Source organism: Gracilinanus agilis, chromosome 1 (assembly GCF_016433145.1).
Source record: "Gracilinanus agilis isolate LMUSP501 chromosome 1, AgileGrace, whole genome shotgun sequence".
Lineage (NCBI taxonomy): Eukaryota > Metazoa > Chordata > Mammalia > Didelphimorphia > Didelphidae > Gracilinanus > Gracilinanus agilis.
In genome coordinates, this window is record NC_058130.1 from 131,285,548 (window position 1) to 131,313,365 (window position 27,818).

Consider the following 27,818-nt stretch of genomic DNA (forward strand, 5'->3'; position numbering starts at 1 on the left):
ACACACACACACACACACACACACACACACACACACACACACACACACACATCAGGTGAAAGGCATCTGTCTCTCCATCTTCAAATTTCCTGTAGAGCATTTTTGCCTGGCTCTCCTTTACCCCTATTACCTTCTGCCTTATCCTGTTTATTTGTGTACATGCCATACCTCTCCATTAGAATGAAAGCATTTTAAGGGCAGGAATGGGGCTGTTTTTCACCTCTGAGTTCCAAGCGTTTCATCAGGTACAGCTTTGTCCATGTTCATGTTGAATAAATGCTTATTGAACTTAGTGGCAAAGTTGAATTAGAAGGAACCTTAGCAATTGTTTAGTTGAGAAAAGTGCTTCATAAACTTTAAAGGAATAGTCCTTAATTTTATACATTAGGAAATTGAGATCCAGAAGAGGTAAATAATTTACTCACACAACTGAGCTTGTATAGCTATGCTGAGACTCACACCCAGATCTTCTGACTCCCAGAGTAGGCTAGTTTTGCTAAAGGCAGTATAGCTGGTGGCAGGGATTATTATAAAGATAATAATAACCATGACAGTAATAGACATCTACACTTTGGCCAGGGCACATGCTTTCTACCCAGTAATGAGCCTAGAAGCTGGGACAAGAACCCCCTTGTTGAAAAGGTATCCAATGTATTAAGTATCACTTCTGAAATAGGAAATAGTCTTTTTCTAGGGATGCATCATCTCCTTTTTGTGCTTGAGTGTCATAAAACTAAAGCTGAAAGGGATTGCCCAGGCAATCCAATTCCACTCCATCTTTTTACAGTTGAGGAAGCCAGGACTCATAGAGGTTAAATGACTTGCCTGAAACAACCCAGATAATAAGTATCCAAGGTGGAATTTGAACTCAGGTCCTTTAGGTCCTCTGGCAGAGCTAATACTCTGACCTCATTAGAAACAGATGTTAATGTCTTAGAAATGATCATATAGGCAGTTTCATGTAAGCTATAAAGCTTTCATTGTTGCTCTCAGAGCACAGGTGCTGACCAGGCACACCTGGGATTATGTGTGGAGTTCAATTAAAGGCTAATTATCACTAATGTAATCCCCTGTCCTAGGCCATTCCAACTGTTAAAGGACTGAAGGAACATTCCCTATAAAAAAAAATCCCTAAATTCCCTAAAGAGGGACAAGATTTATATATGACCTACTATGTGCCACGCACCATGCAAAGTGCTTTACGAATAGGATCTCATTTTATCTTTATAACTGCATGGAAGGTGCTGTTATTATCCTCATTTTACAGTTGAGAAAACTGAGGCAAACAGTGGTTAAGTGGCTTGTTACTACATCAGGTAGTAACTAACTAATGTCAGAATTGAATTTATGTTTTCCCAACTCCAGGCTCCACCTCTAGCTTTATCTGGCTGCCACCAACAAACCAAAGGTGCAGAAAGCAATCAGTCTTTTATTATGGTACATTTTAATTCACGTCAGGGCAGACAAAAATCTTAGCTCAAGATAGCCAAAGGCTAGGGCTTGAGGGAATGGGAACCAAGGATAAGGAATTTCAGATGAAGGATGCCAGCAACAGCAACTTTCAGTAACAGTTACCTAAGTTATGCCAGACTCTGATAATTCCTTTTAGTGATTGAGTAAGAATGCCTGGATTTTTGTCATTTCCATAGCAAGGCAGCCCCAAATCTTCTAGATGAGGGCCACAGATTTTATACAAATCCGAAATAAACTCTAATACCTTTCTTACTTCTAACATCACAGATGTAGGAAATAGCCTAGATGAGTGAATTATGAATGAATGAATGAATGAATGAGCCTAGATGAGTGAATTATGAATGAATGAATGAATGATAAAACATTTATTAAGGGTTTACAATATGCCAAGCATTGTGCTAAGTGCTGGCAATACACATACAAAAGCAAGATGGTACTTGCCCTAGAGGAATTTACATTCTAACAAAAGAAGACAACATACATAGGAGAGTAGTAGCAACAGAAGGCAGTGCTTTGGTTTGGAAAGTCAAAGGAACAATGATTGGAGACTTAGGAGAGTTGATTGACAAGCCCTTTCTTTTAAAAATTTTAATATTTTATTTTTCCCCAATTACACAGAAAAATAATTTTAACATTTTTTTTAAATTTTAAGTTCTACATTCTCTCTCTTCCCCTCTCCCCTCCTCCCTTCTTGAGAAGGCAAGCAATTTAATATAGATTATATATGTACAGTCATGTAAAATATGTTTCCATATTAGCCATGTTGAGAAAGAAAATAGAACAAAAAAAACTCTAAAGCCCAAGAAAATTAAATAACTAAAAGTATGCTTCAGTCTACATTCAGACTCCATCCATTATTTGGCTGGAAGTATATAACATTTTTCATTATCAGTCCTTCAGAATTGTCTTGGATCGTTGTTTTAATGAGAATAGCTCTAGGCTGTTCATGATTGACCATTGTATAATATTGCTTTTACTATTTACAATATTCTCCTGATTCTACTCCCTTCATTTTGCATCAGTTCATAGAACTCTTTCCAGATTTTTTGGAAATCATTCTGCTTGTTATTTCTTAGAACACAATAGTATTCCATTACAATCATATGCCACAACTTGTTTGGCCATTTCTTAGTTGATGGGCATTCCCTCAATTTCCAGTTCTTTACCATTATGAAAAGAAACTATAAATATTTTTGCATATGCAGGTCCTTTTCCTTTTCCTTTGGTTTCTGGGATACAAGCCTATTGCTGGGTCAAAGGATATGCACTTTGGGTATTATTTCAAATTGCTCTCCAGAATGATCAGATTGGATCAGTTCACAACTCCACCAACAGCATGCTAGAGTCCCAATTTTTCCATATCCTGTCCAACATTTGTCTGTTTCTTTGTTGGTCATATTGGCAAATCGGTAGATGTGAGGTAAAACACTAGAGTTGTTTTAATTTGCATTTCCCTAATCAAAGGTGATTTAAGAATTTTTTCATATGAGTATAGATAAGACAATCCCTTTCTAGTTACAGTGAAAATATAGATCTGGTTATGGTTCCAGAGCTGGAGGGAGGAAGGGGTAGGAAGGGGAAAAGGTAGGACAGTAAGCTCAGAACAGTAAAGCAGATGGCAGGAAGATGGTCCACAGAGAATGCAAAGCATGGCTAAATTTGATTAAATGTAGTATTCAGTCTCTACTTTTGACTTCATAAGCAGGGAACAGCTTCTAACAAGTTGATACAAATAACTGATGGGATGATGGACATAGAGATGCAGTTCACCTAAAGAAAGCACATGGGAGGACCCGGATTTTATTCCCTACTGCCATTTTGACTACCTGTTTGACCTTGGGAAGGTCCATTAAACTCAGTGAGCATTAGTTTTCATACTAGTTTCCATAAAACAAGAGGGTCATAGATCATGGGATCATAGAATTAGAGCTTAAAAGAAAATGAGAATCAATTTGGTCCAACTCCCTTATTTTATAGATGAAGAAACTGAGGCCTATGGAGATCAAAAGATTTGTCCAAGGTCATAAACATCATCAGTAGGATTTGAACCCAGGCCCTCTGACTAGTGCTCTCTCCACACTGCCTCCCTTCATATAAGGGCTAGAGCAGGGGTCGGCAACCTTTTTGGCCGTGAGAGCCATAAACGCCACATTTTTTAAAATGTAATTTCATGAGAGCCGTACAGTGCTCACAGTGCGGCTCCTGTAACAGTGCCTGAAAAAAAAATGGACTTTATGGCTCCTGCAGAAAGAGCCGTATCTGGCCCTCAAAAGAGCCAGATATGGCTTGAGAGCCATACGTTGCCGACCCCTGGGCTAGAGGATAAGGATATTCTTTGCCTTATATCATTCTGTCCCCAGAAGATTAAAGTTGACCTGACCCATAAATCATTTGGTTTGCAGATCTGGAAAGTGTATTGCTGAGAACAAGAGAGTCAATGAAGTCACCTTACCCTTGGAGTGTATGTGCCAAAGCAAAGTGAATGACTTTGCAGTTATAGATATGTACCAGCTGAAGATTCAGGCTGGCAAACAGGTCCTTTGGGAAATACCTGACTTCATGCCTTCTCAAAATGGTAAGTATAGATGGGGAAGAAGGTGAGGATAGACATCAGATAAAAATAATTCTGTGCCTTCCTCTTGTTCTTCAAGCCACCCACTTATGTTTAGAGACCTTTACTAAGAAAAATTTGGTGAGAAATATGGTCTGATTTCTGCCTGTGGTCACTTTAATTTGGGGAAGAGGAGGCATGGTGATTAATATTATCTCTAAGTCCCCTTTGAACTGCAATAACCCTTGAATCTCTGAATTGTTTTCTGGTTTGGGAAGATTGATGATTCAGTGAAGATTAAAAAATAGGAGCCAGGGCCACTGGGCCAAAAAACTACTCTCTGGGCCACTGGGAAACCAGCCTGAAAATGAACTCTTTGTGATTGTGGTTAAAATGCTTGGTGTTTTTGAATATTCTTGATTTCTAGAATTCATTTGAATTCTAACTAGAGTTGGAGATTGTTAAACAAAGATTTTATTTATAAAGAAAATATGACTATTGATATAGCTTGTTTTTTTTGTAGTAAGTATGGAATGATGGTCAGTTCACATACAGCTTTTCCATTTTGTTTCAACCAACTCACTTCTTCCCCTTTGAGATTAGGTGATCCAGGTAGATTTGGACCTGGGTTTGAATCCTGGATAACTTCACTGTTCCTCAGCTTCCTCATCTGTAACATGACAAAATGAGGTTGCTGGACAAGATAACCTTCAAGATCCTTTCCAACTCTGTGATTCTTAGTCATATGAAATAGAAGAAAGAGCACTAGACTTGGAGTCAAAAGACTTGGATTCAAATCCCAGCTTTTTAGTCACTAAATGGATGATCCTGGACCAATTGTACCCTTTCTTTAGGCTTCAATTTCCTCATCCATAAAATTAAGGAATAAGATTAGGTGATATCTAAGATCCCTTTCAACTTTTGATTCTTATGACCAAAAATCTTATTTAGTGGTTCTTTCTCTAAGGTGATTCCAGCTATAGAGTATGTGAGAATAACCCTCAGACAAATGGTTGACTGAAAATATTAGGGCATTTCTCCATATAGATAACCTTCTTTGAAAGCCTCCACCAGTACAAGTGAGGGACTGGTAACTAGCTGAAATATGATTGATTCCAAGTTGCTCAGTCATATGAGAGTAAAATTGAATGAATATTCCTTGTATTTTAATTTATAGGATTTAATTATAATAATAAAGTGAGAGAGAAAGGGATTTCTTCAGCCAAGTGAGTAGAGCATAGAGCCAGAGATTCAGACCTGCTGCACTTTACCAAAGCAAAGCCCAAAAAGAGCCCAGCTGATTGGGTTTCAGCAAAATTTATCTATCAAATGTCACAACATAAAGTGAGCACAAAGCTAAAAGCTCTCTGGGTAAATGTGAATCAGGTGAAAGAAATTTTTATTTGCACAGTCAGCAGGGAAAGGGGAAAGATTTCCAGCTCACATTTCTATAGAACTGTAGAACTTGGTGACACTGTGGCATTTTACTGATTTCAGCTTAGTGCCCAGAGCCCTTGGGAAGGCAGAATACCTGATGCTGTCTTGGGATCCCTTCTTCCCTCCAACTGGTTTCTACTTTTCCTAACAGTGAAGCCAAGAACCCCAACAGACCTTGTCATCTCTAGAGCTCCGAACAATGCCTTAATCCTGACTTGGAACAGTACTTATTCTTCAGAATATACCCATATGAATGACTATCTCACATATGTGGTTGAAGTTTCCGAAGAAGGTCACATGCTCGTAAGTTATCCTGAAAACCTGGGGGTTTACTTGGGGGCTTCTTAGTTTATCCCTTCCCAGATAGTTGCTGGCTAATTGACTTTAGCTAGCCAAATGCATAGGAAAATTCACGAGACATATTCTACTAGGAAGAAATGACACATTCACTGACAGCATAGAATATATGCAGAGTAATTGCTGGTGAGCAATACTGGAAAACGGGAGATCGGAGAAAGTTCTTTATAGGATGAGTACTTGAAGGGAGCCTTAAAGGCAGTTCAAAGGCTGAGAGGGGAGAGAACATTCCATGGAAGGGCAGACAGCCTGGGCAAAAGCATGGCTCATAGTATTGAAAAATGGAAGGGGACCTTGGAAATTACCTAGACAACCTCTTCATTTTTGCAAATGGAGAAGGTGAGGCTTGGAAAGGGGAACTGGGCCTGAAGAAGAGTAAGTGATGGAGTTGGGATTGGGACCCAGGTCCTCTGTCCTCAAGGGTACCACACACCCTCCCCTGACTCTGCTTGGTGTCGGGTCTCCACTCTGGTTTTTCCTCCTCCTCATCTCTACCTGGTCAACAGACCATCGTCAGCTTTCCTCTTTTCCCTGGGGTCCGTAGCAGCAGGTCTAAAGGGAAGAAGCAAGACCCTTACAAACAGTGCACATCATGGAGTACAGAAGGTAGAGCAGCAGCGAGTCAGAACAGGCAGGCAGGATGCAGAAGGATGCAAATGCAGGAATCCAGAGCAAGGTGAGAAGTGTAGGAGTCTAAGCAGATCATTGTGGAGGAATGAGGTGGGTGATTTGTAGGAACAGAGGAAACAGGGCAAGACAGGCAGGGAATGGGCATCAAGGAAAGATCCCTCATATAAGACAATCCACTACCTCTGCTGAAGTTGTTTTTATTCTGTCAGGCAGCTTAGAGGCAGTCCTTTGAGACCCTGGTCTATCTATAGGAAATGGACCCTAAAAATAGATTGGTAGGGAGTGTGTGAGTGGGGAACAGACAGAATTTCTGGCAGCAGGATCCTCTTTGCTTTTAAAATCAAAACAAAAACAGCCCCCTAGACCTTGTTCCATTTTTCCCCTTCAAATAAAGAATAATAAAAAGTCCCTGATTTTCCTATGCTCATTTTCATTTATGAGATAAAGCCTACTCCAATTTCCTCCTTTTTTTTAATGATTGAATCTTCTTAGCTCTCTTTTTATTATTTTTTTTATATAAAAGACTTTTCTATTTCTCTGTGTAGATTGCTGCATTAGACTCCCTGGAGCTCATTCCATTCTCTTCTCCCTGTTGTTTGGTGTCCACCTGCCACGTTAATAAACCCTCCCCATCACTACCTGTAGGAAAAAGCCTGAAATGATGCACTTCTTGCCCGGACCGAGATCCTAAAGTTATCGCAGAAGTGGTGCTTGTTAGGGTCTTTGGAAAAGCACAAAAGATGCCTTGAAGGGATCACCCTTCTTTTTGGCCACACACACACACACACACACACACACACACACACGCAACCAAAATCCCAGTTCACAGGAGTTGAGCTGCCTTGTAGTGGGAGGCTCCCAATCTCCTGGCACTCTGGGACTGCTTCTGCAGAGTGGTTTAAACAAATAACAAGGAGGTACACTTCTCCTCTATCCCTTTCTCTTTGAATTTCTTGACTAAATACAGCCTCAGTGGCATGGGTGGGGAACTGCTGGAGCCTCTGCCTGTACAGTAAGCAGCCATACCTCTTCCTATCCATGTATCTACTGACCATGTCCTGTGAACAGCACTGCAGCAACAAACAGGAACTGAATGCAGAAGAGCCTGGTTAGCAATACTCTGAAATACTACAGGAAAGAGAACTGTGGATGATAGATCTGAAGTTTAAATCCCAAGACAGTGACTACAGAAGTAGTAAGGTGGCATGGTGGGTAGAGTTCTGGACCTGTAATCAGGAAGATCTGAGTTCACATTTGGCCTTAGATCCAGCTGTTTAATTCTGGGCCAGTTGCTTAACCCCTGCCTCAGTTTCCTTATCTACAAAATGGAGATAATAAGAGTGCTTATCTCCCAGGATTGTTATGACAATTAAATGAGATTTTGCAGACCTTGTAGCCACTATATAAATGCTAACAGGGATTATAATTAACATACATAGAAAGTATAATAACACAATGATGTAGCAACACCATCACCCAATATCATCCTGAAGTCTGGAGGGAAAAAGGAATGGGGAAGGTGGGAAAAAGGAGGGAAAAAGTCTGGAGAGGTGAGGTGCAGATGACACTTTTTCTCCCCTTCTGCTCTTAAAGTACCTTTATTTTACAGTACTTTTGTCATTGATGAGCTGCTGTACATAGTCCATTATAGCCTGGGAAAGTGATTTCTAACCTGTGGAAAAGTCAACAGAATTCCAATATTAACAAGCAAGATAGAAATTATAAAATGAGAAAATTCAGAGCTGGGAGGAATCTTAAAGGTCCTCTAGTCTGGAAAAAAACATCATTGAACAGAAAGAGCTTGAACTGAAATCCTGACTCCTCAGGCTAGTCACTTCTGGAGGTCTCAGTTTCCTTATCTGTAAAATTAAGGCATTAAGCCATTTGACTTACAACTTCCTTTCTAGCTCCAAATCTATGATCCCATGATCTAAGATCAGCCCTCTCACTTTACAAATGAGGAAACTGAGGTCCAAGGAACTTGTACAGAAGTCACATAGAGAGTGCCCAGCAGACTTGGGATTCAAGCCCAGGTCCCCTAACTCTAAAGCTACTGTTCTTTCAACAACATCCATGCTCATGAAGATTAAAAAAATAACTTTTTTTTTTCAATTACACATAGAAACAATTTTTCACAATTCACATTTTAGAATTCAGGTTTTCTCCTTTCCTCCCTCCACTCACCAGGCAGTAAATAGTCCCATATAGGTTACACCACTGCTTTCATGCAATCCATATTTCCATATTGCTCATGTCATGATAGAAGATGCATATCACATGTACAACAAAAACCTCACGTTGGGAATAAAGTGGAAGGTGGCATGTTCTGATCTGCACTCAGACTTCACCAGGTTCTTCTTTGGCTGTGGATAGCATTTTCGTGCTCCTGAAGTTCTCTAATGGAATTCTGTCAGCAAGCCTATAATCCACAGTATTCTATAGACCTAAATAATTAGTAAATATCAGTAAACATTCAGCTTTTTTTTTATACCAAGAATATTTATAGCTGTGCTTCCTGTGGAAGCTGGAGATACAAATATGGGGGTGGGGGGAATATTGCCTGCTCTCAAGGGGCTAATGGGAAAATACAATGCACAAAAGAAAGTTGAAAATTGAGGATGGGGAGGTACTGGTATGCACAAATAGGAGGCAGAGAGGTAACAAGAAAGGCTGCTAAGCCTCACTTGGGCCTGACAGGCTCTGTTGCCTGAATCTGCCAAGCTGGCTCTGAATCCACAGATGATAGAAGGATCTGGGCTAGCGAGTGATGTATTTGCCTGGGTGGTTACCCAATGTGCTAGTAACCCCGGGACTTAGGAAGTTCAGCTTAGCCAAGCCTCTGCCTCGACAGCAGTGCCCAAGCCAAGAATCTAATGGGAGTTGTATGTGTGTTTAACAACTCTTCTAGCCCCTGGCTTGGGGTTGGATTTGATGATAAAGGGTTGGTTTGGGTTGGTGTAGGTGTGTTCAATGGATAAATGCTGTTCTGACTGTGGTTTAATAAATCCCTTCCCCTAATTAGCTGTAGATGTTCACCAGTTAGGAAAGTAACACCAATCTTCTTTGGATTGAACTGCAACAGAATGTATTTGCTTATCTAAAGGGTTAGGAACAAGGAAGAAAGGATAGAGGTTTGGGGGATGCTAAGCTAAATCTAAATGAATAAAGGTGACCTAAATCAAATGGATGATGAATTTGATAATAGGCTGGAGCTTTCTTCTCCCTCTCTTAATCCCTGACTTGACCCAGCCATGGTACAAGCCAAAGGATAAGGAAGGCTAGTGGTGTTCTTCTTGTTGGCTATGGTGTTGTCTCTCTCAGCTCTATTAGTAGCAGGTAGAATAACTTCCTGTGGCACTCAGGTATGGATGCTGGAGTGCAGGTCTATGGCCTACCCTCCCTCCAAGATTCTCAAAAATGAGATCAGGTGTGCTGTAGTTCCAGGGCATTTATAGGGGTGGTTCCAACTGTCTTTTAGCCCTGGCTCACGCCACCTGGGCACATTCTAAAGTCTTTGACTGACATTCCTGTCACTCAAGATATCCTCCATCTTGTCCCAGAAGTTCCTTATTATAGTACCTAACCCAAGAGCATGGCCAAAGAGAAGTTTTAGAGTTCCAAAATGAGTATAGCCTGGTAGGAAATAAAGAGCAATCTGAGGAGATGTCTGTCCTGTCTATCTCATTAAATGGAGGAAATAACTACCCAAGAGATAGCCAAGTGGCATAGTAGAGAAAGTTAGATTTAGAGTTAGGAAGACCTAAGTTCTATTCTAATTCTCTGCTTTGGATACTTACTAGCTGTAGGACTATAGGCAAGTCATTTTAACATCTCTTTACCTATTCCCTCACCTGTAGAATGGGACAATAATGCTCCTGTCTTATGGAGTAGTAGCTCTAAAGTCTTCTTCCAACTCCCCAGTGTTATATATATATATATTCTTGCTATTGTTTTTATTGTTCCTATATTCTCTCCTCTGGTAGTTAGGATTAGCTGTAGACAGTGTTTATCTTTACTACTTTTTCATTTTGGAGAAAACATTATGAAATAGTGGGAAGATTTCTGGATTTAGAGTCAAATGTTTTGGATTCATATCCTAGCTCTGTTACTGACTAGATGTGTGATTTGGGCAAATCACTTAACTTCCCTGATCCTCATTTTCCTCACTTGTAAATAAAATGAGGAGACTGGACTAGAAGATTTCTTTTTTTTAAAGCCCTTACCTTCCATCTTGGAGTCAATACTGTGCATTGGCTCCAAGGCAGAAGAGTGGTAAGGGCTAGGCAGTGGAGGTTAAGTGACTTGCCCAGGGTCACACAGCTAGGACGTGTCTGAGGACAGATTTGAATTTAAGACCTCTCATCTCTAGGTCTGACTCTCAATCCACTGAGCCACTAGCTGCCCCCTGGACTAGATGATTTCTAAGGTCCCTTCAAGCTATAATGATGTTGTATCCTTGGATCTCTTTTCTGTAACTTTTTTCTACCACCTAGTGCTCCTTCTGCCATGTACCTCCATTTAGGAGTTATTACCACTTATATTTCCCCCATGACCATTTTCCTCAACTCTGGCACTCACTGGTCATAGACTATATATAGGGCTTCCCTGCTGGACTAAGACAGAACCACTTCTTACTTCAGTGGAGATAGTTTTCTGATTGCTTATGTTTACTTCCAGCCTATCAAAAGATGGGAGGTCTCTAAAGAACCCAACCTGACGATCTTTGCTTTTCACCTGAAAAATAAATGTTCCCTCACTGCTCGAGTAAAATCAAAAGCTTTAGGTTTATATGATGGACAGTGGAGTGATTGGAGTCAACCTACCAAGTGGTTTAATGGTGAGTAGCTGGCATTCAGATGCCTTTGAAGATCCTTCTTATTGTTAATATTCTAGAACTGGATGAACTGATCCAAAGGGCTCCCACGGCTGGCCAATGACCTTCAAAGGGAGTACCTTCAGAGGAATCTATCTTCCTTCTGAACTTCCCAATGCACATTAGATTATTGAGCTAGAAAGAGACCTAGAAAGTCATTATCCACTTCAGTTCTCTGATGTTATAGAAAAAGGAACTCAGCTTCAGAACTGAAATGTCTTGCCTAAGATTATACAGATATCAAATAGAAAAACTAAAATTTGAACTCGGGATGACTGACTCCAAATTTAATGCTCTTCCCACAATTTCACAAATTAACTTTGTTCTGGTCTCTTTGCTTTCTAGAGTATCCTGGAAAATCACTTGGGCCCCTGGAATTGGGGGTGCCCATTTTCTGCATCCTGATCCTGCTTGTTAATGTCTTGTGCTATTTCAGTGTCATCAAGTAAGTACAGTATTATGGGAAATGTGACCCCCTTGATATTTACTAGTTTTCTCAGCAAACTTCCTAGTAGACCAAGCAGGTACCATATTAGAATAAGGAATGTTATATTCAATTGTTGATTCTATGACTGTCATCTTTTATCTTTCTCCTCATTTCTATTCCAGTCTCCAGTTTCCTAGTTCAGACATTCAATACTTCTCATCTGCTCTATTAAAATAGCCTTCTAACCAATCTCTCCTCCCTCACCCCTGCCCCATGCTCATTTTCATCCACTCTACCCCAAACCATTCTTCACAAAGATGCTGAAGCAATTTCCTAATTTTGTTTGTTTGACCATGTCACTTCCCTTCTTGAAAGTCTTTAGTGTCTCTCTAGTCTCTCTAGAATAAACTCCTTAAGATCTCATATTAAAGGCCTCCCACAATCAAAGTCCAACCTACCCTCTTAGTTTGTTGTATCTCATTGAAACATCCTTAGCACTTGTTTGTGGGGTTGAAGTGTATGATTTGCAAGATTGAATTCACACTCAGTAAAGTAAGTCTCTTTCTATTTTGGCAAACGAATTACCCAGAAGGGTATTGATCAAGAGCAGTTAGAGGTCGTGATGATAATAGAAAAATGCCTTGTTGGAGTCAATAGTTTTGGGTTCTTATTTCCGTCTCCACCATTTATTAGCAAGGTGATACTGGGAGAGTTATAGCTTTTTTCTCAGTCTCCATTTCCTCATCTGCTGAATGAAGAGAATAATCCTTGCTGTGCTAGCTACAGGTCCTTTGGGGGGATGTGCTTTGTAAACCTTCAAGTGATATAGAAATAGAAGTTTTTTATTAAGTACAGAAATGTTTATGCTGATTTTGTTAGAACTGACATAATTTGCTTTTGGAGCAAATGGGCCTCTGCCAAATGTCCTGCTATCTTTTTTAAAATTAAATATTTTATTAACCTGGAAAACATATAAAAAGCATGAGGCTTCAGGTGACCTAGCTTCTAGTCATAACCCTGCCATTAGCTATCTTTGTGATCTTGGGTATGTTATTCTCCCTGATCTTATTTTCTCCTTAGTAACACGAGTGGATATTTTATAAGAGGTTTGGGACTGGATGATTTCCAAGTGGCATTGTATAGTGGAAAAAATGCTGAATTGTGACTTAAAAATTGGATTCAAATTTGGTCCTTATAATTATATAGTCTTGAAAAAACCCATCCTTGAATCCTGTGAATCTGTAATGTCTCCACCTATAATTATAAAATTTGACACTTGAGGACTTACAGTGGGAGAATGACCCCGGAGAGAAGGGATCAGAGTCCATAGATATTCTTGACACTTTCTCTTCTTGATTCCTTATGTCTTTCTCTGCTCTGACTGGAAGAGTTTCCCCTTCCTCATCCTAAACTGTCTGATTCACATGACCAACACTTGAAACTTCTTGTCTTGCAGGATTAAGAAAGTGTGGTGGGATCAGATCCCCAACCCAGCCCATAGTCACTTAACTGCAATCATTATTCAGGACCCACAGGTAGGTGACTCTGAAGATGTCTATCATTGCCCAGTAGCATGAGTAATTCCAAAATAGTAATTTTCAAATCCTATATGTTTGACTTTGGGATGGGCTGTATGATTTCATTTTTTCCCTCGTAGATTTACTTTCATGTTAGTATGTTTTGCTGAAGTCAGTACTACAATCCATTCACCTATTTTCTTATCTCCATAAAATCTTTATAAGAATTACCTATACACATATGGAGGGTATCAGTGATGAGATACAAGAAGGGAACAGAAAGCAGGCTTTCGCAAACACTTTTTTATGGCAGATCATTGCTATAAAGTTATGGAGAATACAAAATATCACTATATTTATTGTTTATTGGTATTTTAGAAAAACAACTATTGATGTGGGAGAGCTGTGATTGATTGGGCAAAACCTCAAGCTCCAAGGCTGCTCCTGTCACTGCCTGGGCAGGGGTACTTGTGATCTTGGTGGGAGTGGAGGTGAGGCCGGGGCTGGGATTGGCCCAAGGAGCTTAGAGGATTCCTAAAAGGAGTTGACACAAGTAAACTCCCATTGACTTCCTAAGGCAGATCATAGGAAGACCAGTTGCAGTCAAGTTAAATTTTGGAGTGGATTATCGAGATGTTTTGGTTTGCCTAGTTAGCTACATGAGTAAACCTTTGGAGTAAACAAAGACTATGTAAATGAACAGCTAAAAAATAATGCATTTATTGGAGGAAATAGTGACCTTTTTGTTCATGGATCTCAGGTTTAGATGATCTCTAAGGACCCTTTCGATAGCTTCCCAGCTCAACCCCAATAGCCATCAGGGAGAGGAGAAATCATTGAAGAGAGGGGGACAGTCTTCTTCTTTACCACCAGCAGCAACTTCAACCACCTGCCATTAGCAAGCATCTCTGATGGAAGGGAGTCTTGGGAGTGGTAGCACCCCTTATACTACTGGTTCTTCCAGCCCAACCCTCAGGGGCCAGCCATTCCCACCAAATGCCACACCTGGGACTGGCAAGCCTGACTGACTAAAGCAATGAGGAACTCTGAGGGAAAGATGAGATGTAGTTTGTGCCAGGCAAGTCACACCACTACCACCGCCTTGATTAGGACCCCAGTGGATAGTTGTGGAAGTGATCTGAAGAACCCTGGAAGTAGCAGTGTTTCTCAAACCACCAGACCTGCTGCCAGCCCAGCTCTGCCAGTTGTTATTGAAGGGAGAAATAACTGGGGAGAGGCCACTTTTCTCATCATCACCACGAGCAACACCTTTTGCCCTGGGAGCAGAATCACCTCCCTGGCCACCCATCTTGCTTCTAGCCCAGCCTCACAGCCATTGTGTGGAGAAGGAGCCAGTCATTTCCACCAACTGCTCATCCCCTTCCATACATTGGGCAAGCAAGCCCACCTGATTGAAGTAGCAAACAGGGCACCCTGAGGGAGAGACAGGAGACGGCATATGCCAAGCAAGTCAAAACACCATCTCTCCTTGTATCCTAATGGAGATAGTCTAGGACCCTGAACTGCAGAGCATCCAGAAAATAGAATTCTCATCAACAAAGTCCTTGGCACTTTCAAATGCTTCAACAGCAGATACTGATATGATTTTATCAGTGGAAAGACATTAATGGAAATAAGAATATTAATAACTAGTATTTTAATAACATCTACTATGAACTAAGCTCTAATGCTGAGTACTTTTTTTAAAAAAATTTTTAAACCCTTACCTTCCATCTTAAAATCCAATAATTTGTATTGGTTCTGGGACTGAAGAGTGGTAAGGGGAAGGCTATGGGGGTTAAATGACTTGCCCAGGGTCACACAGCTAGGAGGTGTCTGAAGGCAGATTTGAACCCAGGACCTCCCATTTCTAGGTCTGGCTCTCAGTCCACTGAACCACCCAGCTGCCCTCTGATGCTGAGTACTTTTAAAATATTATCTCATTGAATCCTCACAACAATACTTGGAAATAGTTGCTACTTTTTTTCTAATTTTACAGTTAAGGAAATTGAAGCAAACAGAGGCTAAGTGACTTGCTTGGAGTCATAGATCTAATAAGAAAGAAGAGGCATTGGCATCTCCTTTGGTGCTATACCCTAAGGATCATGATACCTTTCCATCTGACTTAAGAGCTGAAACCTCCAATTTATGTTCTCTCCCTGTTAGCTTGTGAGACTTTGAGAGCAGGCAGTCTTATTTATTTGTAATCCTCTTGATTAACACTGTGCTTTTTACATAGTGAGTACTTTATAAACGCTTTCCTTATTCATTTATTCTCCTCAAGAGTTAAACTGAAACAGTGAGTTCAATATTTATGGTGAGAGGCAAAGAACAAAAAATAGAAATAAAGAGCGGAAAACGCAATCTAGAAAACAAGGAGGGAAAGTAGATTTTGGAAAATGAGATCAACTACTCTCTATCTTTTGCCCCTTTTCTATCCCTAGCATTTAGCATAATGGCAGGCACATAGCAGACACTTAATAAAGGTTTATTGACTAGGGAGAAAAAAGTATTGACTTTGTAGATCAAAATTTAACCTTGCATACTGCCTTCCAACAGGGTTTCCTAAGCATACATTAAAATCACATAAGAATTCTTGATGAGACCACAAAGAAAAAAAATTTTACAACATTCCCATTTATTAATAGCCAATGAGTCATAAAACAGTTGTTCATATGGTCCCCAGAGGTGTACCCTATTGTCATAGAAGATGTTCCACATCAAGTCCAAATGGAATAGGGATTTCATTTGATGAAGTCCTCCTAATGTTCCTATCTAGAGATGGCATTGTGTTGAATATTATAGACTTCTAAGTGAGATAATCCTAGTAATGCACCAAATGGAAAAACCAAATGTAAGCAGAATGTCTGTCCTTTGGCATGGCTACTGAATGGGAAAACAGCAACAGGCATTTAGTTCAGCACCCACTATGTGCCCAGGCACTGTGCTAGGTACCAGCAATACAAAGAAAAAATGCAAAGGTCTCTGCCTTCAAGGATCTTATATTCTGCCATCAGCTTTAGTATGTGTGACTTAGTATGCTAGACTCAGAATTCACCAGGAGAAAGAGAGCAGACTGGATTGCATTTGGGAAATTGTAGAGTGTTTTCAATGATCTCAAACTGGTACCTGACACAAAAACCCATCTTTGAACACCAATAAAATCAAATCATGGAACACTACAGTTTCTAAGAATTGGGAATAGGAAGTGACTCAGAAAGCAATGAAGTGTTTTATGGTGAGTGTAAGGAGGCTAGAGCATAATACTGATGATGTCTCATGGACAAGAAGTGATATTGGAGATCAAATCCAAGAAATATGTGATCAGAAAAGGAAGCTCAGTGGACTGAGAGTCAGGCCTAGAGATGGGAGGTCCTAGGTTCAAACCCGGCCTCAGACACTTTCCAGCTGTGTGACCCTGGGCAAGTCACTTGACCCCCATTGCCTAGCCCTTACCACTCTTCTGCCTTGGAACCAATACACAGTCTTGCTTTTAAGACAGAAGGTAAGGATTTAAAAAAAATTAAAAAAAGAAAGGGAGGTGGATCTTATGTGTCATAAGAGCAGAGGAGGCCAGCTAACATCTGGCACTGATACCCACAAGTTGTTGTTTTCTTGTGGATATTTTATGGAAAAATATAAACAAGAATCAAGAAAAGTTAGTGCAGATGGGATATAAATCATACCGTTAGAGGGAGTATGAGCATGGACGAGATCACAGAACCATCGTCATGAATACCCCTAAAACAGCCAATCCTCTTCTGATCTTTCTTAATGGTATAGAGGTGACTCAGAATTCTCAAAAAGCAATCTAATAGTTTAAGCTGTCACCCCTAGCCAGCATGTGCTTGTGATTAGCACCATCACTTGGGCTGGGTATGAGATCCAAATCAGGGTGCAAAGGATTATAAACCAAAAACTAAACCAGGCTGGGAAACTTGGGTTTCTGCAGAATGCCAAAATCCAAGGGCCTGAGATGGGCTTGGATACCAGATGCTGAAGCATAGATTTCAAATTAGGTAGATCAGTAGAGAGTCAGAAGGGAAGCTTCAGGGAAGGTCCATGAGCTGAGTGATCAAATGAAGCAACATGGCACCCCAAGGTAAGGACCAGCCATGAATGTGCACTGATGGTAGGCATGGGATGGTCCTAGAAGACCTTTGTTATGCCTCCTTCCAATGATAAGGCCATGGGCTTACACAGTGTAGAGCACAAACCTCAGCATTGGCTTACCTAAGTTCAGATAGGTTCATCGGAAGGTTGGCCATCAGCTAATAAATTGGTTTGGCCACAAGTAACTGGTGGATACCATCTACTAAAGTGTGGATGGTTTGTAATTTTCATCAGGGAAGAGAGGACCTCCCTGCATGGAAAATTGGCCTCTTACAATTGTCCAGCTGAGAAGTAATAAGGGCTGGAACTAGCCTGGTGGCTGGGAGAACAGAGAGTTGGGGCTATCAGCAGAAGATAACATGGTGGTTGAAATGACAAGTTTTGACAGTTGAATAGATATGTGGGCTGAGAGAGAGTGATGAGACAAGGACGACAGCAAGGCTGTGAACATGGGAGAATGGAAAGGTGGGGTTCCCCTTGATGGCAAGAGGAAAATTCATATGAGTTTCTAATCCACAGAGAGGAGAAAGATTTTGAAATTTTTTGTGGGTAACCTCTCCACCTTGAATTCACTGAATTTGTCTATACATGAGTAAGAAATTTTGGAAGGCTGACTGTGTCTATTCTATTGTTCTTTCTCTTTTAGCTTTCATCATGGAGGAAACCGCATAAAGCAAAGGAAAAGAAAAATTTCCCGTAAGTATATAAGCTCAACTATGAACCTAAATGAATTTAGGAGCAGATCCAATTGAAATCAAGTAGCATGCTCAGTCAAAAAATCCCTTGTTGGCAAATAGTGGGAGCAAAGGGAAGGTGACAAGTATTTATTAGACATCTTTTATGCACCAGACACTGTGCTAAGAACTTTAAAAATATTTCATTTAATCCTCAGAATACCCTTGTAGATTAGAAACTCATTTGGTCCTCTACTTCTAGGTGCCTATAGGATTGGCGCCAAACAAAAGAGACACTTGACTGGGTTTTAGCCTCCTATAGTTCAGAACTCCCAAATTCAAGTGATCCACTAGCCTCCACCTCCCCAGTAGCAGAGACTACAGCCTCAGGATACCACACTCAGCCAATTATATTTATTTTTTTATTTATATCATGTGGAGGAACTGTAATCAGTTTCATTGACTCTGCTTTGGTAGTCTGTGCATTTGGTTTTTATTGGGAAGCTGTATTTGAGGTCAGGAAGAAAAGAAAAGGCTGCAGCAATTAAAATTCTTGAGACAGTATTTCTTAATCTTAAAATAATTTATTATTTAATTGGTCAAGACATCCTAATTGTGGCCAAATGACTCTCTCAACCATCAAAAGACAAAAGGGAAACTTTTTTATTCATTTTTGGAAATTCATTATTCAGCTCCTCCTTTAAACATCCCAAGACATTTCTAACTGGTAATCAGTGAATTAGGAGGTGGCCCATTAGACCCTCAGCTCTTCCTCAAACTAACAGGTAAGGTTTTGCTTGTACACTGGAAAAGTATCAATGTAGAACTTTCCTGTTAGCCAGAGTCTGTAAAAGGACCACATTCTTAAGGAAAAAGAGAATGCAAAATATCTATAGATTGAATGGAGCCATGTCTGAGACCTGGCTCAGGAATTCTCCCTAATATCTAGGAACAGATTTGGGATCTATATAATGCAGGGTCCTGATATAAAAATAATACAATATGAAAAATAAATTCTCACAAAACCCAGACATGTGTGTGTATATGTGTGTGTGTGTGTGTGTGTGTGTGTTCTGCTAAGCTGGTGAGGAGTAAAAATGAATATAAATCATTGGTAGAACATTGACCCTTGAGCGAGGATGTGAAAGGAAATCTGGAGTAGTGGAAAAACAAGGGAACATTTTGTAGCCTAGTTTGGAGAAAGAAGATCCCATAGAGAATGACCTTAAAGTGGAAATCATCTTACTGGAACAGTTAAAATGAAGATAGACTGAAGTATAAAATTCTAAGCACCATCAATTTATTAGTAAATCATGAATTTATCAATACATAGGATTTCAATAAGGAGGAAGGCTCTCTTTTGTAGTTCTGGGGAATACAGAAGGTAGGAAAGATAGGAAGGTTAGCATCATAGATGGAAGAAAATATGATTAAATGAAAATTGGGAATGAGGGCTAGCAACAACCCCCTCCTTCCCTCCTGTGACTAAAAAATGTCCATTGTTTGAGTCTAACTACGTCTGTGAGGACAGATATAGCAAGCCAGACTTCTTTGGGTAACAAACAAGACATCCCTGAAGAATAGCTTAGTGGTGTAAAAATACTATACCAGAGTCCCTAGTGTCTACCTGTTTTCTTCGAGGATAATAGATTTCCTTGACACAAGAATAGAACAGTAATTAACAAGAGGACCAGATTGCTAAACTTAACTCATTTACAAGTCCACAAAATTCCAAATGAAATTCAGAGACAAAGAACCATAACTTAGGCAGTTACAGGACAAAATCAATCTAGAATCAATTTTAAAAAGACACAGAGTCAATCTGATTATTTCATGAACAAGATCAAATTTTTATTTGTCACTATTCATATACTAAGACTATTAACATCAGAGAAGCAGTCAAAGTGTAGTAGGAAGAACGAACACTTTGAAGCCAGAAAACTTGGGTCTGACTCCTAGCTCTAATATTTACCAGCTGTATGGCCATAAGCAGATCATTTAATTTCTTTGAGTCTTAGTTTCTTCATCTAAAAATGGTGGAAATAATAGCATCATAGATTTTAGGTTCTTAATTTTCTCTTTTTTAATTTTAACAAAAATATTTTTCTCCCCTTCATACATTTTACTCCTTCCCCATTAGAAGAAAAAGAAAAGAAAAAGAAAACTCTTATAACAAATATGCATAGTCAGGCAGAACAAAAATCTTCTGTTGTTCATGTCCAAAATATACGTCTTATGCTAATCCCTGAATCCATCACCTCTTTCTGTTAGATTACATTCTTCATAATAGATGCTCTAAAATTGTGGTTGGTCATTGCATTGTTCGGAGTTCTTGAGCCTTTCAATATTGTTTGTTTTTACAATAAATCGTTCTCTTGGTTCTAGTCACCTTACTCTGCATCAGTCAGTTCATAAGAGCCTTTCTGGGTTTCTTTGAAAGTACTCTTTTCATCATTTCTTACAATAATATTCCATTACCTTCACATATCATTTGTTCAGCTGATCCCAATAGATGGGCACTTCCTCAGCTTCCATTTTTTTTTTTTTGCAACCAAATAAAGATCCAGAAATATTTTTGCACAGATGTGTCTTTTTCTTCTTTCTTTGCTCTTATTAGGGTATAGGTCTAGTAGTGGTATTACTGAGCCAAAGAGAATGCCAAGTTTAGTAACTTTAAGGGCATAGTTCCCAACTGCTTTTCAGAATGGCAGGACCAATTCATATCTCTGCCAATAGTACATTAGTGTGCCTTTCTTTTTCCCTGCCTCCAACATCAGCCATTTTCTCTTTTTGTTGACTTTATCTCCTGATGGGTATGAAGTGGAACTGCAGCATCACTTTAATTTGCATTTCTCTAATTATTAATGATTCAAAGCATAGAATCATAGACTTTAGAGGTGGGAAGGCCGTTAAAAATCATCTAGTTCAATTCCCACACTTTACAGATGAGAAATCACAAAGAAGCTAAGTAACTTTTCCAAGATCTCCCAGCTACTAAGAATACAGGCTTCTAACTCCAAATCTAGCCTGTGTATTGTTATCATCCCATGTTGCCTAAACCTAAAACTTAACTCACAAAGCTATGGGGAAAGAGCTTTGTAAAAATTATTGTACCATAAAACTAAGACATTGTTGCAAACATATACAATGCTTAGAAGTTGAACAGAGCCCCCATGTATTAACTCATCTCTTTTATTTTTTGTTTTCTCCCCAAAAAATTAGACACTGGAAGATATGTCTCTCCAAATTGTTTCCCTGTTTGCTTAGCCACAACCTAACAGCCAAAGAAGAGTCTCCTCATTCTGCTAAGGACAGCCACCTTCCTCTCCCCAGCAAACGAGAAGGCTGGTCAGTGGAAGTCTGTAGAGCTGTCTTAATGCCGGAGCAGATCAGTGTGGTGCAGTCAGTCGAGCTTTATGAGCCTGAGGTGGAAAGTGAGAAAGGAGATGATGATGACATTTCCTTCATCCCTTCCCCAGAGAACAGTGCAAGCAGTTTCATACAGAACAAAGAAGCACTGGCAGCCAGGTTTGCCCAGACGCTGTTCTTTGATCTCCTAGGAGAGGATCCTTTTTTGTCATGTTCCAACCAGCCATCTGAGAAATACAAGGATTTGGCAGATGCAACTGAGTCACCCCTGAAGGAAAGCAAAGATCCGAACCAGAGCTGGGCCAGCCCTACCAGGCCAGGTTCACCCATTTTCCAGAATGGCTTCCTGAGTGGTCCACAGGTTTCTGAAACCGTCTGCCAGAGCCCTTGCAGAGACACTGCTTCTCCCACGATCAGACAGTCCCCTGAGCCCCATGAAGAGCTGCAGCAGTTTCCTTTAGCTACTCAAATGCAGAGCACCGGATCAACATTGCTGTCAGAGGTACCCCAAGTTGTCGCTGATAACGCTGCCTATCGAAGCTTCAGCAGCCTCCTGGCTCAATCCGTGCCCAGGACTGAGGAAGAGTCGAGTCCTCCCTCAGGTTCATCCAACTGGTCATCAGAGGAGACCGCCCCGTGCTGTGGAGACCTTGATCTACAGCATGAGACGGAGTGCTTGGAAGACTCTAAGACCTCTCCCTCCCATAATGGAGAGCCGTCTTCTTTGCTCCAGTCACAGGAAGAGAGCTGGGAGGAAATCCTAAGACAGAGGGTTCTCAGGCAAGAAGGAGCCGTCACTTGCCCCACCATTTTAGCAACATCAGGCTACCGGTGTTTTGACAATGCAGTAAAGCAAGGAAATGACCAGAATTATAAGGCAGCTAGCTTTAATGAACCCAAAGAATCAGGATATCGATCTTTTGCAAGTCTCCTAAATGATGCCAGGAAAGAAACCTCTGCAGAGAACTTTGGGGATAAGTCTGAGTCTGGAAAAGGAGGAGGAGGATACCAGCCATTAAAAAACCTCAATTCCTCTAGCCAAGAGGCAGAGAAAGGGACTCTGCTTCCCCTATTTACCTTTGGTCTGGATTTAGGAGAAGAAGCTGTCCCTCAGAAATTCCAGCATAACCCCATGCCATCCAGTCTCCTCAAGATGTACAGTCCCCCTGATACATCTGAAGAAGAGATAGAGAAGTACCCTCTGACATTGGACAGGGAGGGTACCTCAAAGCACAGGGACACCCCTAAGGGGTCCCCAAGCTGTGCCAAGTTAGATTTCAGCAATGGCATTGTCTATTCCACCTTGACCTGTCACCTGTGTGGACACCTAAAGAGATGTCAAAGTCCAGGTGGAAATTATATGCCCCTGGGTGATGCCCAGAGCACAAAGTGCAACTGTGTGGTTGAAACCCTAGAAACATTGCCTCCACCTCTCCTAAAAGCCAACAGTTTCTTCCCTTTGGAAAAAATGGAGAGTCTAGAGAGTGGTGTGCCAAGGACCTCTTCTGTGGAGCCTCTAGGGGAGAGTCATTGCAAGGAAGAGTCTGCTCCGGGAGTCTGTGTGTCTCTCCTTCCTCAAGAGAGGGAAGACCCATGTGGCTCTAATCCAGAGAAATGTAAAGGAACCCCCCACCTAAAGCCCAGCCCAAGCCAGCCCTTCAGCCCTAGCATGGAAGACTGTGAACATGAGGGCAACACCTACATGAAAGTTTCTTAGAGAAGCTTTGGGGAGCTTGGCAATCCTCCCAGTCAACAGTGAGGTGCACTTGGTTTAGGGATCAATGAATTTCCTTTGTGCGTAAAAGACTGTGCATGTGGATCCTTACTGAGCAGAAGCTGGCATGCCCATCCAGTTACCTCAGCAGGCATTTGTTATCCATCTATGACTGCCTAATGTCTGCTCTTATGTCTATAAAGGGTTAAAGGGGGGCAGTCTTGAGTCTCAGAGCAGTTTGCCACAGGGGAAAGAAGCAGAGGAGAAGGCTCTACAGCCCTCTTTCCATTCTCTTTTCAATTTGCTGTTCTAAAAGAGCCTCTTTTAGGGGGCATCTGGTGGCTCAGTTGATTGAGAGCCAGGCCTAGAGATGGGAGATCCTAGGTTTAAATCTGCCCTCAAATACTTCCTAGCTGTGTGGCTCTGGGCAAGTCACTTGGCCCCCATTGCCTGGCCCTTCCAGCTCTTCTACCTTGGAGCCAATACATAGTATTGATTCTAAGACAGAAGGTAAGGGTTTTAAAAAAACTAAAATAAAATAAAAGAGCCTTTTTTAGGCTACCCACCCCTTACTAAAAAACAAGGACCTCAGAACAGCCAATAAATAGTCCAGAAGTTTGGGGGGGCATCCACAAAACTCCCCTCAAAGCTGGATACTTCTCAGGAAGAGCTTCAGAGAAGCCCAGGGTAGACACAGTTGGTGACTTATAGAGGAAAAGCCCCTCAGAGTTCTGAAGGCTCATGAATTTTCTGTCATTAAATGCTCAGAATCCAATATACCTACCTTCAATTATTTTATGACCTGATGATTGTAGAAGATGCACTTCTCCCTGCCCCCTTTCCAGTGGACACTCTTATCTTGGTGATTTCTAACTGGGGTTTATTCCTGCCTTCCTCTTCTTACTTGTCAATCTTGAACCTGGAAAAGTCCAAAGTGCCTTCTGGAACTCATAGAACACTGAAGATTAGAGTTTAAACTTTGAACATAAAATGTTCAAAGTGAAAAGGACCTTAGAACATAAAATACTGTAGCTAGAAGTCCTTTAGCTATTTAGAATATTGTAGCTAGAAGTCTGAAGTCCTTTACAGATTTTCTAATAAAATCTTATCCTTTTCTAGAAAAAATTAAGTCCTGATCTGGAATTTGAAGCAAGTCGTCTTAGGTCACACAACTCAGAAAGTGGCAGACCTAGCATTCAGATTCAGGGCTTCTGACTACAAGCCACTGCACTAGCCACATGGCTTCTCTTCCAAATGATATAATAAGGAACACTCTATTACTACTCTATTATTAAATGGCTAGCATTTAAGGAAGGCTTTAAGGTTTTCACAGTACTTTACACAAATTTTCTCATCTGATCTTTGCAACAACACTGTAAAGTGGATTCTACTATATAGATAAGGAAACTGAGGCTTAGAAAAATTAAATGCCTTCCCAATGGAAATAACCCAGGAATAAGGTCAATTATAAGGATTTTGGGGGGCCTCCCACCAGGTCCCTGCTATGTTTTGGGATCCTGAGTAGAAATAGCCTCCAAAGTTACTCCCTATGTGAAATGAAAACGTTTTCTGCTCTGAGACTTCCACCATTAGCTGTAGATAACGAGGACATGTAATCCATTCCCAATTTCCCATTTTGTTCCTTTGCATCCAAGTCTTTTGTTCCTCTTTTCTATCTTTTGGACATTGCCCAGCTCCATCAGCAAGAGGCTGGAGTGGAGCATCCGTCTTAGCTCCTATTGAATAACTTTGGTGAATTCAATTCAATGCAAGAAACCATTTTTTTAAAAATGTTTCTTTTTTACCAATTATATATTAACAAATTTCCATGTAGATTTTCAAAGTTATATGATGGAACTTTTCTCCCTTCCCTCCTCCCTCCTGGAGCTGTCAAGCAATTTGATCCAGATTCTACATGTATTATCAAGCAAAACATATTTCCATATTATTCACTTTTGTAAGAGACTAATCATATAAAACCAAAACCTCAAAACATATACCTAAATAAACATGAAAAATCACATGTTTTTATCTGTATTCCAACTCCAACAGTTCTAAAAGAAAGCATTTATTAAGAACTATGTGCTAAGGAAGGCAGCTTGGTGGCTTGTTGCATAAAGCACTGAGCCTGGAGTCAAGAAAACCTGAGTTTAAATATGGCTTCAGACATGTACTGGCTGTGTGACCCTGGGCAAGTCACTTAACCTATATTTGCCTTAATGCACTGGAGAAAGAAATGGCAAACCACTTCAGTATCTTTACCAAGAAAACCTCATGGACAGTATGGTCCCTGGGGTCACAAAGAGTTGGATGAGACTGAATCAACTGAATGACAACAAATGTGCTAAGCAGCAGAGACAAGAATGTGAACTCCTTGTCCTCCAGAACTTTGGATTCTATTGGAGAGAGGTGACAGGAAGAGAATTGGGCAATGTTCAGCCAGTACCAATTCAACTCCTATTATTCCCCTGTACCAGGGAAAACACCAGAGCCAACCATGGTTGGTCCTACAACTTCCTCTCTCAGCTAATAAGTAACTCCACATTTTAGTTAATGTGGAAATCATTGTGACTGGAGGCAAATGAGATCATTCCCAGCAGTCACTCTCACACTGGTCTCTGAGGTGTCCTAGCTATATGGTTTAGTAGCCAAGGCTAGGAAGAGATGGAGACATTTGGGAAGTGCCAGTGACATTTTATTATAAGGATTTGTATTTGCTATATGGAAAAAAATTTTTTTATTGCTCTGTGTGTGTGTGTGTGTGTGTGTGTGTGTGTGTGTGTGTGTGTAGCAAAGCTGGGGGGAGGAGAAGGTGTGGGAAGGGACAATGATGTAATGTGTCTGCTCTTCGCTTTAAATAAATTCATTTCAATTCAACAAGTCCAAGATAACATTCATTCAATAAAAAAAAAAAATCTCTATTTGAGGACCCATGCTAGGTTGTTTGGGGATGGAGGAAGATGGGATTCAAGGATAAATAAATAGGACACAGTCTCTCCCTTCGGGAAGTCATAGCTTTAGAAGATTTAGAGTTGGAATTATCACCTACTTCAACCCCTCCATTTTACAAAAAAGGAAAGTAAGGCTGTCCAGAGGTTAAATGACTTGCCCAAGATAACACAGAACAGAGATGGGATTTGAACTTGGGCTTTCTGACTTCAACTCTGGTGCCCTTTCTAGTGTGATACACAATCTCCAAAATAATACATGTACACATTATTATAATATAAAATAATGATAGCTCACCCTTAGGGTTTGCAGAGTACTTTACGTATGTTATCTCATTTGATCTTCACAACAACCCCATAGAAGGGTGGCGCAATTATCATCCTCATTTTATAGACTAGGAAACTGAAGCTCAGAAATTAGGTATTTTGCCCAAGGTCACGCAGCTAGCAAGTGTCTAAAGGTATTTAAGCCCTGGTCTAATTGCCTCAAGTCCAGCAGCCAGTCAACTAGTCATTAAACATTAAATGCCAATTGATCATATCAATAATCAGACTAACAATTATATGACTATCTCAAGAGATGCAGAAAAAGCTTCTGATAAAATACAACACCCATTCCTATCAAAAACACTAGAAAGCATAGAAATCAAAGGACCTTCCCTTAAAACAAAAAGATAGTATTTATTTAAAACAATTGGCAAGTATCATCTGCAATAGGGATGACATAGAAGCCTTCCCAATAAGATTAAGAGTAAAGCAAGGATGCCCATTGTCACTACTATTATTTAATATTGTATTAGAAATGCTAACTTTAGCAATTAGAGAATAAGCATTAAATGCCTACTATGTGCCAGATATTGTGTTAAACACTGAGGATAGAAAGGCAAAAGACTAGCCCTTTCCTCAAGTTGCTCATAATCTAATGGGGAAAACAACAGGCAAATAATCATTTACAAATATGCTAGATATGAGATAAATAGGAAGTTATCAATAGAGGGGAAAGACTAGAATTAAGGAGGATCAGGAAAGGCTTCCTGTAGAAGGTGGGCTTCTAGTGTGGCACTTCCTGTCCTCTGAACTATGAAGAATACAAAGAAGTACATCAGACCCTATCTTTAGGTGCCTGTAATATAAGGCAGAATGGGTCAAGTGCCATGGGGTATGGGATAAGTGCCATAGTGAAAACAAGAACTCTGGAGTTTCAAAGCAGGGAGAGATCACTGCTGGTGGTGGAGATCAAGAATGGCTTCAAGGAGGTGGTGACCTTGAAGGATGAGTAAGATTCCTGTGGACAGAGATGGGGGAAGAAGACATTAAGGAAACATCATGGAGTATTGCTGTGGTATTAGGTATACATCGTCAACTTTATTTGAGAGGCATTAATCAACTCAGCTTTGGGAAAGTGCCCTGTGTTTGAACTTGGGGTTCTGAAGCATTGCTTGAGTCATAAGCACTATCCGGACCAGACCACAACTAGAAAACACATTAAAAGGGATGGAAAGGAGTCCCAAATGCTTAAGGAAGGCATTGAATGCCAAACTAAGTTTAGACTTCCTGACAAATACCTCTGCAGATAAGCATAGTAAAGACATTAAAACATGGAGGTAAAAACTACTGACTCCAATAATCAATTATTAAGTATCTCTTTTGTGCGAAGTACTTGGTGACAGATTATAGACCTTTTAATTCCAATATCTAGGTCTGGATAATATCCTCATGGTAATTCAATCAATCA

At 40.4% G+C, this 27,818-nt stretch overlaps 1 protein-coding gene across 1 annotated transcript in view; it reads left to right on the top strand.

Annotated features, from left to right (window-relative positions):
- IL4R (interleukin 4 receptor) overlaps positions 1–23,138 on the top strand; it is a 30,292-nt gene extending 7,154 nt beyond the window's left edge. Inside the window, exons 3-9 of the mRNA XM_044657056.1 lie at positions 3,876–4,048; positions 5,613–5,764; positions 11,126–11,285; positions 11,667–11,766; positions 13,205–13,283; positions 18,025–18,074; positions 21,275–23,138. Coding sequence (XP_044512991.1) covers positions 3,876–4,048; positions 5,613–5,764; positions 11,126–11,285; positions 11,667–11,766; positions 13,205–13,283; positions 18,025–18,074; positions 21,275–23,138 — 2,578 coding nt within the window. The remainder of the gene's footprint in view (positions 1–3,875; positions 4,049–5,612; positions 5,765–11,125; positions 11,286–11,666; positions 11,767–13,204; positions 13,284–18,024; positions 18,075–21,274) is intronic.
- Positions 23,139–27,818: the final 4,680 nt, after the last annotated feature.